The following is a 15,658-nucleotide window of genomic DNA, read 5'->3' as shown; positions in this document are numbered from 1 at the left end:
TAATCTGAATATAATAATAAGGTTATCTTGAGCTGTAAATTAATAAGAATAAAAAAATTGTTTAACAGATAATCTGAATATAGTAATAAAGTTCTCTTGAGCTGTAAATTAATAACAATAACAAAAAAAGTGTTTATTACTATCATATATTTTAAATTTTCTGTGCCATGCCGATATATTATTTAGAATTAAAAAAATTGTCTAACTAGGTATAAGTATGACTTCAAAAGCTCAAATATTTAGTAAATGTTTTAAAACTAATATCCATAGATTTATAGCATTTAATATGACTTGTGGTAGCACCATAAGTTCTTGTCTAGAGATAATTTGTTTTTAAAATATTTTTCCACAACGGATGGAAATATCGACAGAAAGCATACATTTGTTCATTTCATTTCCAGTTGATGTGTTAGACTCATAAGTAAAAAAAATCAAACCAACAGGATTTCCCAATTTATTTATACCAGATAACCAAGTAACACACAAAAATATAAAGAAATTATTTATTTAAAAACAAATTTGATCCTTTTTTCTCAACTTTATTCTTTTCAAAACCTTCCAACGTTTCGACACTCAGGTCATTTTCAAGGATACCTTTTCTTTGTTGTCATTTTCTCTTTTAAAATTCTTAAAAATGCTGGCTAATTACCTTTGCCCCATCTCACTTCTCTTCTTTCTTTCATTTACATTTGCAAACTTTAAACATTTGCAACTGTTTAAAGTTTGCAAATGTAAATGAAAGAAAGAAGAGAAGTGAGATGGGACAAAGGCAATTAGCCGCCATTTTAAAAGAGAAAATGACAACAAAGTAAAGGCATCCTTGAAAATGACCTGAGGGTCGAAACGTTGAAAGGTTTTGAAAAGAATAAAGTTGAGAAAAAAGGATCAAATTTGTTTTTAAATAAACTAAATCACTCTCACACAAGAATTTATTAATAAAAATTAAAGAAATTATTTAGATAAAATGCATCAACATAACTTCGAACACACACACCAGTGTGTTTGAGGGAAGTGAAAAATCCCTGTCGAAGTTGCAGGAAATTTATTTTGAATCAAAAGGCTGGGAATCGATCACCTCCGGCGCTTCTCGGCTCGGTTCGGGACCGTCAGTACAATCTCATCAGGGGAAAAAATGGGCTTCGACCATTTTGGGGGGTTTGAAGTAAACTTTTACCTAAATATTCAATCAACTTATTCAAAAATAATAATTTAACAAATAAATCTTATCCTGGAAAAATTAAACAAAACGTTTTGTGACCATCTCCTCTACATCGGATGACCCCCACCATTAGTTTTTATCCCCTCCACTCACTCCCACTACCATTTCTCTCTCAGTCGCTCATTCCGTTGCTAGTCGTCGTTCAGTTCGGTCGTTGTCAGGTTTAGTGGTTTCCTGAAATTCTAAATAAATATGAACTCTCACGCTTTTAGCAATGCCTCTAGGTATGTAATTTCTGTACTTATTACTTATAATTTTTGCTGCATATTGGCTCTTATTTTTCTTTTAGAATAAAATATATTACAATTATTTATACTTGTGGCGATGATGGCTCTCTAAAAAATGGCGTCTCTCGCCATCTTTAATTCTATTCTGAACGATTCCTTTATTTTTTTCCTCTCGTATTTTATGCTTATCATAACTAACCAGAAATTTCTGATTTGTAGTTATTGTCATTTATTACAATAACTTCGTAATGATGATGAGTTAATAGTTCGCCATGCATATATTTATATGTATGAGGATAAGATGGAGGTTCATTCAGTGAAGAACACAATAAAGTATAAACTTATTTATTAGTGCCAACCTTTTGGCCAGAATTTCAAGCTTTCGTGAGGGCTAAGAACATGTAACCAAATAGCAGTCATAATGATTGGAGAAGTTTGTCGGGGGGTGCAGTCAGCAAAGAACAACTTAAATAAACAAAACCATATTTATTAATTTTATGCCGATGTTTCGACCTGAATTTCAGGTCTTCATCAGGGCTATAGAACAAAAGAGATAACAACATTTAGAGAAACATAAAATTGAAAAGGAATAGTATACAAACAAATTTAGAATTATACAAAATATTGAATTATATTATTGATAAACTAATTCTATATTTTGTATAATTCTAAATTTGTTTGTATACTATTACTTTTCAATTTTATGTTTCTCTAAATGTTGTTGTTATCTCTTTTGTTCTATAGCCCTGATGAAGACCTGAAATTCAGGTCGAAACGTCGGCATAAAATAAATAAATATGGTTTTGTTTATTTATGTTGTTCTTTGCTGACCGCACCCCCCCGACAAAGTTCTCCAATCATTAATCTACGGTCAACTATCTACACCTCAACAACAGTCTTAATGAATGAATATACAGAATGATTATAAAATTATTCATTATGGTTGTTCTCTTGGCTACCTTTAATATGTAGATTTTAATTTTTTTATCTACCCTGCAAGATATGTTGATCATATGCATATGGATAGATTTCACTGTGATTTAATGTAGAGTATTTAGTTACATACAAAAAAAAGCATCTTTTTGTACTGATTATTGTTGACATTTTTTCATGTATATGTTGGAGCTAGTCTAGAAAAGAAAAAAAGTTGTTTTCATCCTGTTTATTTATCACTTTTGATCGGGTCATTCTCCAGGATATATAAATTTTGTTTCTACAGTTCTCTAACACTATTAATAATATTTAATGAAACAATTTAGTTTGCTAAATATTCTATTTACATATTATTGACGATGAACTCTTTGTTTATGTTTTAAAGGATATTTGTAAATTTTTTAGGTTTCAAGTGAACAACGTTCACCGAGAAGTTGAAGAAGATTCCCCATTGTGGAAGGCAGTTAAAGATGCAAATTTAGACTTGGTGAGGGAATTAATTAAAAGTTGTCGCGGGGAAATTAACAAGCCAAATCTCAAAGGCTGGACCCTCCTTCACGAGGCTGCTGCCAGAGGCAATTTACCTGAAATCGCTGAGTGTCTCATATCGGCTGGAGCTAATATTGATACCATCAATGGTGATGTTGTTTCTCCATTGGACATTACTTGCAAATTTGGAAATCGGACAACCATTCAATTGTTAATTGATGCTGGTTGTATGGTAACAATTAAATTTCCTGGTGAGTTAGATTATAATAGATCTCTTGATTTGAGCTTCTTCACTCCTCATAAGATCGAATTTACTTCCAAAAATTCTGAAATAATTGGATTATTGACAGAAAATAATGCCGATGTAAATGCGAAAGATGACCTAGGACGAACACCTATTTGTTATGCAATTGAAAAACCGAATATTCCTGGTGTTCGTTGGCTTTTCAGAGCTCGTGCTAATTTATTCATAAAGGATAAACGTGGCCGTACTCCATTTCATTGTTGTTGTGCCTCTGGGAATTTAAAAATATTCGACATATTAAAATATGGACTAACCGACAAGAAAAGTATAAACCATGCGACTCCGGAAGGCTATACTTCATTAATGTTAGCTTGTCAATCCAAACATTATGACATTGCTGATGAATTAATTAGATTGGGTGCTGATACGACTTTAACTGACACTAGTGGACTTCTTGCTGTTCATATGGCAGCTCGTGGTGGTCCTAAATTATTACAACTTCTGCTGCAACATACACCAAAAGAAGTTATTGAAAAATATGCCTCATTTAGACCGGGTTTAGAAAAATGGCGATCCCTTCCTTGTGTGATTATCGAAAGTCAATATTTCGAAAGCCTCAAATTACTTTATGAATCGGATTTAAATGAAGCAATTTTGAAATGCCCTGATAAAATAAATGATCATCTTGTATCCCCTGTTGTGTTTCTGTTGTTGTATAACACTATGGGACTTGATAAAAAAGCCAAATTAAAGTTTTTAGAATTTCTGTTATCTCATGACTTTTTGATAGATCCAGTTTATCAAAATTCCATCAGGGAAGAATATAAAAAACAGATGTGGATAGAGACAATCGATAAAATTATAAATAACCCAAGGACTATCAGCTCCATTGAAGCAGTGGTTCAGATGCATAGCCATTTCCATACAGATTGCTATTGTGCAGTGTATCTCTCTGTGATCCTTAAAAAGATCTCTTCACCTGATAAAATTCTTCCTAGTAATTTCTTGAGGCAGAGTGCTTTATTTAATGAATCTGCCCACGAAGGCTTCATAGCAGCACTTGATCTTCTGAGATATTCTGATCAAATTGAACCAGATGATGTTATGGAATCATTTCTGAGGCAAATCTCGGCTCCTTTATATACATGGTCTGGGCATGAAGTTAAGGTCATCAAGTTTCTCCTGGGAAAATGCGTAACCAACTTCATGCCACTGTTCATGTAAGTATTACATTAAGTATTGCTATTTTATTTATTATATAATAGGGGCTCTTTCTGCTCGATTCACCTTTGTTTGAAGTAATTATTTATGATGCCTTTCATTTTGTATAATGTTAACATAATCAGACCTCAAGTGGTTTGGCTAATTCTATAATTGGGCAATAATTAGATGAGTATTGTTTGATTGGCTTATTTTTATTTATTTATTTTTGTAGTGATTAAAATTTAAAATCATGTTGTATTTTATCTTTTCACTTTCTTCAGACTGGTTTTTATTGTTTATAAATAAAATAATTTGTAGCAAAGTCAAGGCTCTAAACACTCTTTATTATTTCTTTAAAAGTTCAACATTTCGGCCGATTCAGCCATCCTCAAGGATAATCTTAAATATAAATTTACACCTCGGAACCAATAATTTAAAAACATTTTGCAGACTTATCTGCTCAGGTCGTTAATTTCAGTCAAATTTCCTTAGTCAGTCTCTTTTCCATTAAATTTTAAAACTTTTATCTCAGATTAACTTATCGCACTAACACTTACTTATCACACCTATAGTGTGATCTACAATTATTTAATCTATAATTAAAAGTTTCAACAAGGTGATTTAACTGTAATTAATGACGAGCATTATTTTTTTTATTTATTTGATGTGAGGTGTAAATTGATATCTTAAGATTTAACTTGAGGATGAGCGAATTGGCCGAAACGTTGGACTATTGATTATATAATAAAGAGGGTTTTGAGACTTGTCTTTTTTACAAATATTTTATTTAAAATTATATTTAATACAGTAAGTATTCTTATCATCTGTGTTATTTGGTAGATTTGCATCTATTGGTTGATCAGTATCATAATCCTGCTTGTAAATTTTTCATGTTTGAATTTTTTTTTTCATCTATTTATAGTTCTGTTGCTATATTTCATGCTCCATCAAGCATCCAGAATTTTTTTATTCCTTATATGTTCGGATATTCTCTTCTGTATATCTTTCACTTTATCTAGCTACCTCAAGCGTGGTAGTCTTCCATCCGGGTGATTCTTGAGTAGGTGTTTAGGATTGATTCTCTGGGCATGCGTGTCACATTAACCAGCTATCTGATCTGAATTTCTCAAATAATTGAGATGAAATATGGTTTTGTATAAATCCAGCATAAATCCTCATCGGTGAGGGTTCTCCATTGCCAATTTTCAGACACTGCTATTGATCCTGCAGGGAACCTTTCTCTGACTTTCTTGTTATAAGAATAGTAACTATAAGGGAGTACTCCTCCCCTATTGGAGGACCAACCCAACCTGTTCCCCATTTTACATATTATACAGCTGTCAATTTAATTGTACTAATCATTGCTCTTTTGGCCTTGTGAATGATCTCAAGTTTCCTAGGCGTCGAGTAACTAAGCATCTGGATTTTGTCTTGTCAAATAGAATCCCACACTTTGACAAGCATAGTTTAACTGTTCGACGTTTGTTGGAGGCGGTGAATGATATTTAACACGTCTTTTTAACATATTTCATAAGTGTTTATGGGATTCTTGTTTAAAGAATTTGCTGGCCAATTCATTGTGGTAAATCTTTTCTCCAAGAAATGGGCGTGGTTGAACACTATCATGCTTTAATGCAAAATGGTCTCCAATAAATAGAGTAAATATTTTCCATAAGAACTTCCTCTAAGTACTATAGTGCTTCCAATGATACATTCTGTTCGATACGGTATGGACATTCATTCTTCTCCATACCAAGACTAATTTGTCTTTGAAAAGGCTGCGACTTGCACATAGTATAAGGAGCAAAGTGCTCTCTACTTCTTCACACATGGTCCTGGTCATCTGAGTATCATAAACAAAACCAGCTCTCATTGTAAAGTAAATAACTTCCACTGTTCAAGTGTCCAAATGAGATGCTGATTTCTAAATAGTCCTCTCCATGTATCATGCACAACCGTTTCAAAGACCATCAGTCTTGGTATGGGGAGGAATCAGTGTCCATACCCTTATCGAACAGACTGTCATACAGTATGGATCATTGACTGTACCAAGGTACGTGGAGGAAGTTCGTATAGAAAATGTGGTCCTGTTTGATCCATTTATTGGGGACAATCAATTCCAGCGGCCTGAGTATTGTTTTAAAAATAATAATAGTTGAAAAATAATTTAATTAATAGTATAAATGAGAATAATACAAAATTTGTTAGTAAACTCATTTTTATTTTTAATATTTAAAATTTAGGTTTTAAAATAAACGTTTATCATGTTTTAAATAAATTCATACGAATAGTATTTTTTAATTTTTATTTATACTTTTTTTACTTTTAACTGAATAATCTACAGTTTTAATCAATAAATCAAATCATCAGTTAGTATTACCGGGATCTAAAAGAAAATAACTGCGTAGCCGCCCGAAATACGGCTAATAACAGTAAAGCTGCCTGAAATACGGCTAATAACTAGATATGTTACAAGACTCATGGCTCATGAAGAAAAAAATGGCTTCTTTAAAAAAGAATAATTTTTTAAAGCGTGTCATATTCCCAAAAGATATGTTGAAGAAAATTAAATAAATAAAAATAGCTATGTACTATTTATATTATTACTATGTCTGCTTTTTACTTGTATTACTATTTATATTATAGTATATAGTATTTATATTGTTAAATTTTTTTTACAGTATTTTTCCAAAAACTTTATTTAGTCTGTCTGTACTTTGCAGTAATCCAAACATCCACCTGCAGTAATTAGTTTGGATTACCTAGATTGCACTGTATCAATGATTTTTTTTTAGTATGTAATCTGTCCTTTTTTTCTAATTATGTTCAGATGAATAACTGATATCTATTTGTTAAAATGACTATTTTGTACTACCTGTTACCAGGTATATATTCTTAATTAAACTATTATTTATTTCTTAACTTCATCTATTTAAAGATTGTTTTTAAAATTTACTTTTAATCTCTGTTATTACTTATTTGATTATGAAGTTAATTTCTGTTTTTGCTTACAGGGACTTGTCAAAATGCCTTATATCTCTGACTATGAACCCTAATAATAGACGAAAATACGCAGGATTCCTCACTATCAAATCCCTGTTCGAGTCAGACACCCGTGTGATGTCCTTGAAGAGCTTATCCAGATTCACACTCAGGCGGCGAATTCGTAAGGAAGCTGAGGTTGCCTCGGAAAGTTTCCACAATTGTCTAAAAACATTGCCCCTACCTCATACATTGACAAAATACGTTTTGTATGAAGATGATTTTTAATTCATAACGTACTTTGTCCATGTATGAGGAGGAGTTTTAAGTCTGTGATACTTTTAGTCTGTGTTTAATTTATTTATTTTTATAAATTTTAATAAAAAATATATTTTTGTATGTGTATTACATTCTAGTTATCTACCCCATCTTGAAGTTTATATCCACTGGCGAATACCTTTACATGTAGATTACAGAAAACCTATAGTACAAGAGCCCAAGAGGAGAAAAAAGGCAGTTACCTCACCCCAATTTTTGATTACTTTGATGGAAACTAAGTATAATTAATTGTCAAAATTGATCAGTCTGCGAAGTATAGATAGGGGGAATAAAAAATGGCGGCTGTTTCAAAGCGATAAAAAAAACAACTAATTTTTCATTTGGAGCTCTGTATCTTAAAAAGTAGGAATAACACATGAAAACCTAAGAGAATGTCTCTTAAAGAGGAGTAAATTTGCTACAATATGATTTAGTGAGTTATTTACGTTAAATAGTTTTCGAGATATCTTTTTAAAAAGCAACATTCATAAAAATGTTGTATGAGACGTACTAAAAGATCAGTAGTGAATTTATTTTGAAAAATTTATATCTCAAAAACCATTTGACGTACAGATGTCAATTAGCATTCAAATTAAAGTTAGTTTAATGAGCTATAAAGTAGTTTATGATGGTTATCTTCGTAGGAGTGATAGTTTACATGACATTTGCTAAAATGAATTGATTTATATTTGTTCAGACAAATTTTCATTTGCTAAATTTATATTCATATGTGAATATCATAAAAACTACTACCCCTACGAAGATAAGTGTCATAAACTACTTTATAGTAAGTTAAATTTCCTTTATTTTGAGTGTTGGTAGACATATGGGCGTCTTATATATCTAGAGATATATTTTTTCAAAAATTCAACATTTTATACGAAAAACGTTTTGTGAGTATATTTTGTCAAATATCATAAAAACTACTACTCCTACAAATATAGACATAATTAACTATTTTGTAGTAAATTTAACTAACTTTAATTTGAGCGCTGGCAGACATTAGTAGGTCCAATGGTTTCTGTAATAAAGTTTTTCATAAATCAAATTTATTGTCCAAACAACTGTAAATCAATTTATTTTAGAAAATATCATGCAAACTACTATTCCTATGAAGGTAAATGTTCTCTTAGATTTTCTAGTGTTGTTGGTAGTTTTTAAGATATAGAGTTCCGAATGAAAAACAGAAGAATGAACAGAAGAACTATATGTACAAAAGTTTAATGATAAGAAATATATATACACAGAATGAAAAAGGGAAGAAAAGAATTCATTTCAATTAATAAAACGATGAGACTTATAGACTGACTTAAGTTCAACTTAAATGATTAGCCTTATAAACTATTATTTACATTACTGTTCAAAGGAATTTAGAAGTGATATTAAAATAAAATTTAGTTCGATCTCTAACGATGTAATGCCACAACTCTACTATTCAGGACTTGCTGAAGATTCTCCTTCACCAAACCAAAGCCCACTCGTCTAAACATATCGCTTGTGTTTTTGTTTTTCCCCCATAACCCCTTTTGTCTATGCAGATATCGCCATTGTTTTTATCTTACCATGGCAATTGTAACACCCCTCCCTTTCCTGAAAAAAGAGAATGGAAACCTAGTGGACCAAAACAAAGAAAGGCCTATGTTTACACAGTTGACTCTCCTCGAGGATCTAACTTTAAATCTTGGATATGCCAATTCCCCCTCGCTTACACCAGAACCAAAATCCTCTAGCTCTACTATAATGGGTGATATGATCTTGATCCGACATTTCTTATATTTGGGTGCCAGTTTTCTCTAGAAGTAGGCTGTGCCATCTGACTGATGGTGAGTTTTACACCATACTGTTTGTCCCACATGATAATCGATGGGTCTACGTCAAAGGTTGCTCCAAATTCCTTTTGTCTACGCAGATATCGCCAGTGTTTTTATCTTACCATGGCAATCGTAACAAGTTTCCTTTAGTTTTGCAAATTTTGAATTTTAATCCTTATGTGTTTACCTAATGTCACAGCTTACTATATTAATGCCTTTTGCTTAATACAAGTTTCCTCAACCACCTTAAATAATTTTTCTAAGTCTGAAGACTTGGAACTGATGTTAACTATGCTATTCATCATAATTATCTGAAGGACTAAGAATTAAATAAATCTGAATTAACAAATCGATATAAATATGGTTAGCTTGAGTATTCTGTAGCGGGGTCCCTATAAATAATAATAAGTTTATTTTATAGTTTATAAAATTCATTTTTTATTTAAAATTATAGGAATGTATTTATCTAATTAATTGTATAATCTTGAAATTTGTTTTTATTACAATTATTAAATAAAAGAAGATCAGACTGCGATAAAAGATGAATTTATTATATAAGAAATAAACAAAAAAAATCAACATACCTGTACTTCTAGAACCCATTAAGAGTCAGGGCTGCAGTAATGTTGCTTGTGAATGGAGGTTATTTCATGATCACACTCTATTGCCAGGTTTTAGGCCAGTTAAGGGTATCTTAAACTTAAAAGAGGCTGGGTGTGCCCCAGGAGTACTCACTTGAAGGGCAGTGTTGAACCACTGCTGCAGTCACAAAATAAATGATTACCAGCCCTAGCCGGATTTAAATCTGGGTCCTTGGAGTTATTAACACAGTGTTTTACCCACTGAGCTACTCCACTCTCCCATAAATAAAGAAACGTTTACTAATGATTAATAATTACAAATTGTCCTCTCCTATTCTAAACTCTATCTTACATTTTTACAACTAATATATGTATATTATTGTTATTATTATTCAGGCACTACGGTCTGTACAAGAACCCGGGCCTCCTTCACCACAGTTAATCAATCTCCAGGATCTCTTGCTCTCTCTTTCCTTCCTTGAACATACAATCGCCTTAGAGCCTCTTCCACTTCATCCAGCCTTCTGATCCGGGGGCAACCTCTTTTTTTGTTTTCTATCCTGTTTCCCATGGATCATCTTGGGTATCCTTTGATCAGGCATCCTTTCCACATGTCCTACCCACCTGATTTGAGCTCTTTTTACTAATGCTACATTGTTGGGTTCCCCAAACTGTTCCATCAGCTTCCCAATCCTCCTAACCCCCCTTTTCCCCATCCTCAATACATTTCTCTCTCTGGAGTTTAGCATATATTCTGCTTTTCTTATCAAGGGTCATGTTTCACACATAGATTACCACTGGTCTTACGATGGTTTTGTAGATGACCACTTTCATTCTTAACTTATAGACTCTGCAGTGAGAATTAGCATCTATTTCGTACTGCTACCCTGGCCTCTATTTCACTCTAGACTTTGTTGTCATTTTACCATTCACTTATCCCGTTTTGAACGTTTCATGTACAAGGTCTTATTTTGACCTTGAGGCCTACTTCAACTGCTGCTTCTTCGAATTCCTGGAAGTTCCTTGTAATGTTGTTTGGGTTCTAGTGGCAATACCCACATCTGCATATGCTAGATGTTGAGACAGCTGCATGTAGATGATTCCTCCTGCATTAATTCTATTCCAATGAATAGCTTCTTGTATCATGTTATATTAAAAAGAAGAGACTGAGGAATTCTTTATCTCAAGCCATCCTCCACAGGAAATTCCTGGTACAGTGTATTTCCAAGCTTAACTTGACAGGTAGTATTCATTAGCGCCATTTTTGCCAGCCTGACTAGTTTTTTTTGGTGTGCCTACCTTTACCATTGCTTTCAAAAGTCCTATTCTGTCTGCACTGTTATATGCTGTCTAAGTCACTATGTTGAACACTTTTCTATTACCTGCGTCGGTGAATATCCTGGCTACTGGGCTAGAACCCTCTGATATTCTGCAACAATATTTTCAGTGAAATCAGACTCTTTTATGTAGGAGTATTTTGTTGGTTGTGCTTAGTAAAGCAATTCCTCTATAATTTTCATATATCATCTTGTCTCCTTTATTGTGTAGACATATTGCTGCTCTTGTCCAATCTTCCATCCATATCACCCAAATTAAATCGAAAATTTCTTCTTACTATTCACTGCCACCATTTTTCAACATCTTGGGAGTGCTCTCATGAAGACCTGGCGAGTTATGGTTCTTCAATGACCTAATTATATTAATTGTTTATTCCTTCTCTGGAGCTTCTACTTCTTCTGTACCTTTTTATTTTAACGAATAAGCTCCCTTCAGATTGTCATGGACTATTGTTGATAGTTTTTTCTGCAATACTTCTTATCTTGGAATCAAGTCAAATCTCTTTTTAGGTTCTACATAGCATACATGTACTCTTGCCACTGATATAATATTTTCTATACAATGTCTGACTCTGCTTAAAAATGTCTTGTCATTATTTCAGATATATTGTTATCCAAGATATATGGTATTCATTAGGCATACATTATAGGAAAGAGTGGTGACGGAAATGTCTAGAAATAGATTTTTAGTATAAATGCACAACACTGACTGCTCAAGACTCCAGCTTATAAAGCTGTTTTAAAACCAAAAATGTATTTTAATTATTATAATTTAAATCGACATTAAATTTTAAATCTATTTAAATACTAAGTTCTTTGTTGGTTGCTCACTGATCCCATATCATATCTTAGGATGAATCCAGAATGATAGCTGACTTCCCCTTCTTATGAAAAGCATCCATATCTGCATATTTTGTGGATGCATCCCGTATCCACTCAGTACACCTCGTCAGAGCAGGTAAAATCTCTTTCTCTTAGGAGCTTCACTAACTCGTGCTTTACTCTGTGATGTCGGCGTTTTATTAGGAGGGAGTTGTTGGGTCATAACCCCAGCACGTGCTGGTGTTTCAGGCTATCCTGTCCGCTAACATCTGGGAGTCTACGTAGGGGTACATAATTTATATTCAACTTCAAGGTATTGGACTATTCAGAGCCCGTAAGTATTTGTGTATCTTATAATACACTACATACACATACACATATAATATATAAACTTATTCGCTTTCGGGATCTCTTTGAAATGGCGAACTCCAATGCTCTTCCACCTGCAGTTGGCGCATTCCTCGAAAGAATTTTCACGTAACGATTGCCCTAGAGCTTTCACACTCCGATTTCCCTGATCCCCAATCTATCGGCATATTCAGCAATCTCGGCTGGGGGATATCGATATCGATATTTTGTCTCCGATATCCGATATTTCGATAACGATATCCAGTAACCGATAATATCGGAATATTGGTTTCTGAAATAAATGAAAAAAAAAATGGTCGGACCTTAAAAGTAGATATAAATAAAAGAAATATTGATAATATACACACCAATGTAATATTACTATAATCATCTATTCAGGATGAAATACATGGCAAAATATAATATGGCAAAGATATTTCGATATTATTTAATCCAAATATTGATATTTTGTTAAAGAAATTCAAGCTTAATAATAGTATTTCGATATTTAATATTGATAATTTCATATTCAGTTCGATATTTGATATTTTTATAATTATTGATTTCTAACATTAGTAAAAATATTCCATATACAATATAAAAATAGTTTTTCGATATTTTAAATTGATAAATTCATGTTCCTTTCGATGTTTTACATTGTTATTAATATCGATGTCGAAGATTAGAAACGATATGTTGATATTTTATATCATAGAAATAACGATATTGTATAAAAGAAAACTATAACATTTTATGAAAAGCTAAAATGTGGTATTTCAATATTTTATTTTGGTAATTTATAATTCATTTCGATATTCAACATTGTTCATAATATCGATATAGATGAACATAGTGACTTAGACAGCATATAACAGTGCAGACAGAATAGGACTTTTGAAAGCAATGGTAAAGGTAGGCACACCGAAAAAAACTAGTCAGGCTGGCAAAAATGGTGCTAATGAATACTACCTGTCAAGTTAAGCTTGGAAATACACTGTACCAGGAATTTCCTGTGGAGGATGGCTTGAGATAAAGAATTCCTCTGTCTCTTCTTTTTAATATAACATGATACAAGAAGCTATTCATTGGAATAGAATTAATGCAGGAGGAATCATCTACATGCAGCTGTCTCAACATCTAGCATATGCAGATGTGGGTATTGCCACTAGAACCCAAACAACATTACAAGGAACTTCCAGGAATTCGAAGAAGCAGCAGTTGAAGTAGGCCTCAAGGTCAAAATAAGACCTTGTACATGAAACGTTCAAAACGGGATAAGTGAATGGTAAAATGACAACAAAGTCTAGAGTGAAATAGAGGCCAGGGTAGCAGTAGGAAATAGATGCTAATTCTCACTGCAGAGTCTATAAGTTAAGAATGAAAGTGGTCATCTACAAAACCATCTTAAGACCAGTGGTAAACTATCTGTGAAACATGACCCTTGATAAGAAAAGCAGAATATATGCTAAACTCCAGAGAGAGAAATGTATTGAGAATGATTTGGGGAAAAGGGGGGTTAGGAGGAGTGGGAAGCTGATGGAACAGTTTGGGGAACCCAACAATGTAGCATTAGTAAAAAGAGCTCAAATCAGGTGGGTAGGACATGTGGAAAGGATGCCTGATCAAAGGATACCCAAGATGATCCATGGGAAACAGGATAGAAAACAAAAAAAGAGGTTGCCCCCGGATCAGAAGGCTGGATGAAGTGGAAGAGGCTCTAAGGCGATTGTATGTTCAAGGAAGGAAAGAGATAGCAAGAGATCCTGGAGATTGATTAACTGTGGTGAAGGAGGCTCGGGTTCTTGTACAGACCGTAGTGCCTGAATAATAATAACAATAATATGCCTATACTAGTTGTAAAAACGTAAGATAGAGTTTAGAATAGGAGAGGACAATTTGTAATTATTAATCATTAGTAACGTTTCTTTATTTATGGGAGAGTGGAGTAGCTCAGTGGGTAAAACACTGTGTTAATAACTCCAAGGACCCAGATTTAAATCCGGCTAGGGCTGGTAATCATTTATTTTGTGACTGCAGCAGTGGTTCAACACTGACCTTCAAGTGTCTTGGTTCACCTTAGTCCTTCAGATAATTATGATGAATGGCATAGTTAAAATCAGTTCCAAGTCTTCAGACTTAGAAAAATTATTTTAGGTGGTTGAGGAAACTTGTATTAAGCAAAAGGCATTAATAGAGCAAGCTGTGACATTAGGTAAACACATAAGGGATTCTCATAAGGATTAAAATTCAAAATTTGTAAAACTAAAGGAAACTTGTTATGATGGCCATGGTAAGATAAAAACACTGGCGATATCTGCGTAGACAAAAGGAATTTGAAACAACCTTTGACGTAGACCCATCGATTACCATGTGGGACAAACAGTATGGTGTAAAACTCACCATCAGTCAGATGGCACAGCCTACTTCTAGAGAAAACTGGCACCCAAATATAAGAAATGTCGGATCAAGGTCATACCACCCATTATAGTAGAGCTAGAGGTTTGTGGTTCTGGTGTAAGCGATGGGAATTGGCATATCCAAGATTTAAAGTTAGATCCTCGAGGAAAGTCAACTGTGTAAACATAGGCCTTTCTTTGTTTTGGTCCACTTGGTTTCCATTCTTTTTTTTCAGGAAAGGGAGGGGTGTTACGATTGCCATGGTAAGATAAAAACAATGGCGATATCTGTATAGACAAAAGGGATTATGGGGAAAAAACAAAGACATAAGCGATATGTTTAGACGAGTGGGCTTTGGTTTGGTGAAGAAGAATCTTCAGCACGTCCTGGATAAGAGAGTTGTGGCATTACATCGTTAGAGATTATATCTCTATAATTCTGCTGATATGGTGACCAGAAAGGAAATATCGGACAACCTTGTGTTTTGCCAGTACACCAAAAGACTTCGTGGGGTTCAAACTAAATTTAATTTTAATATCACTTCTATATTCCTTTGAACAGTAATTAATTTATTTGTTATTCTTTGACCGCAACCCCAACTATCTTCTTCTCATATATATAATTTACTCATTATTATCTAGTATGTATTTGATTATAAAAGAGCTGATATATTGAACAATGATTAAAAAATGAAACCAAACTGGTAAAAAACTCATATTTTCTCTACGTACCCCCTCCACTGACAGT

At 33.2% G+C, this 15,658-nt stretch overlaps 1 protein-coding gene across 1 annotated transcript; it reads left to right on the top strand.

Annotated features, from left to right (window-relative positions):
- Positions 1-1,346: 1,346 nt before the first annotated feature.
- Positions 1,347-7,702, top strand: LOC106682839 (uncharacterized). The gene is made up of 3 exons (XM_014423908.2): positions 1,347-1,443; positions 2,785-4,332; positions 7,330-7,702. Exons 1-3 carry the CDS (start codon positions 1,412-1,414, stop codon positions 7,583-7,585), a joined length of 1,836 nt encoding a protein of 611 aa, XP_014279394.1. The 5' UTR covers positions 1,347-1,411; the 3' UTR covers positions 7,586-7,702.
- The last annotated feature ends 7,956 nt before the right edge of the window (positions 7,703-15,658 follow it).

Source organism: Halyomorpha halys, unplaced genomic scaffold (assembly GCF_000696795.3).
Source record: "Halyomorpha halys isolate HHAL.00 unplaced genomic scaffold, Hhal_1.1 Scaffold446.1, whole genome shotgun sequence".
NCBI lineage: Eukaryota > Metazoa > Arthropoda > Insecta > Hemiptera > Pentatomidae > Halyomorpha > Halyomorpha halys.
Note: the sequence above shows the minus strand (reverse complement) of the source record. Positions and strands in the feature narration are given on the sequence as shown.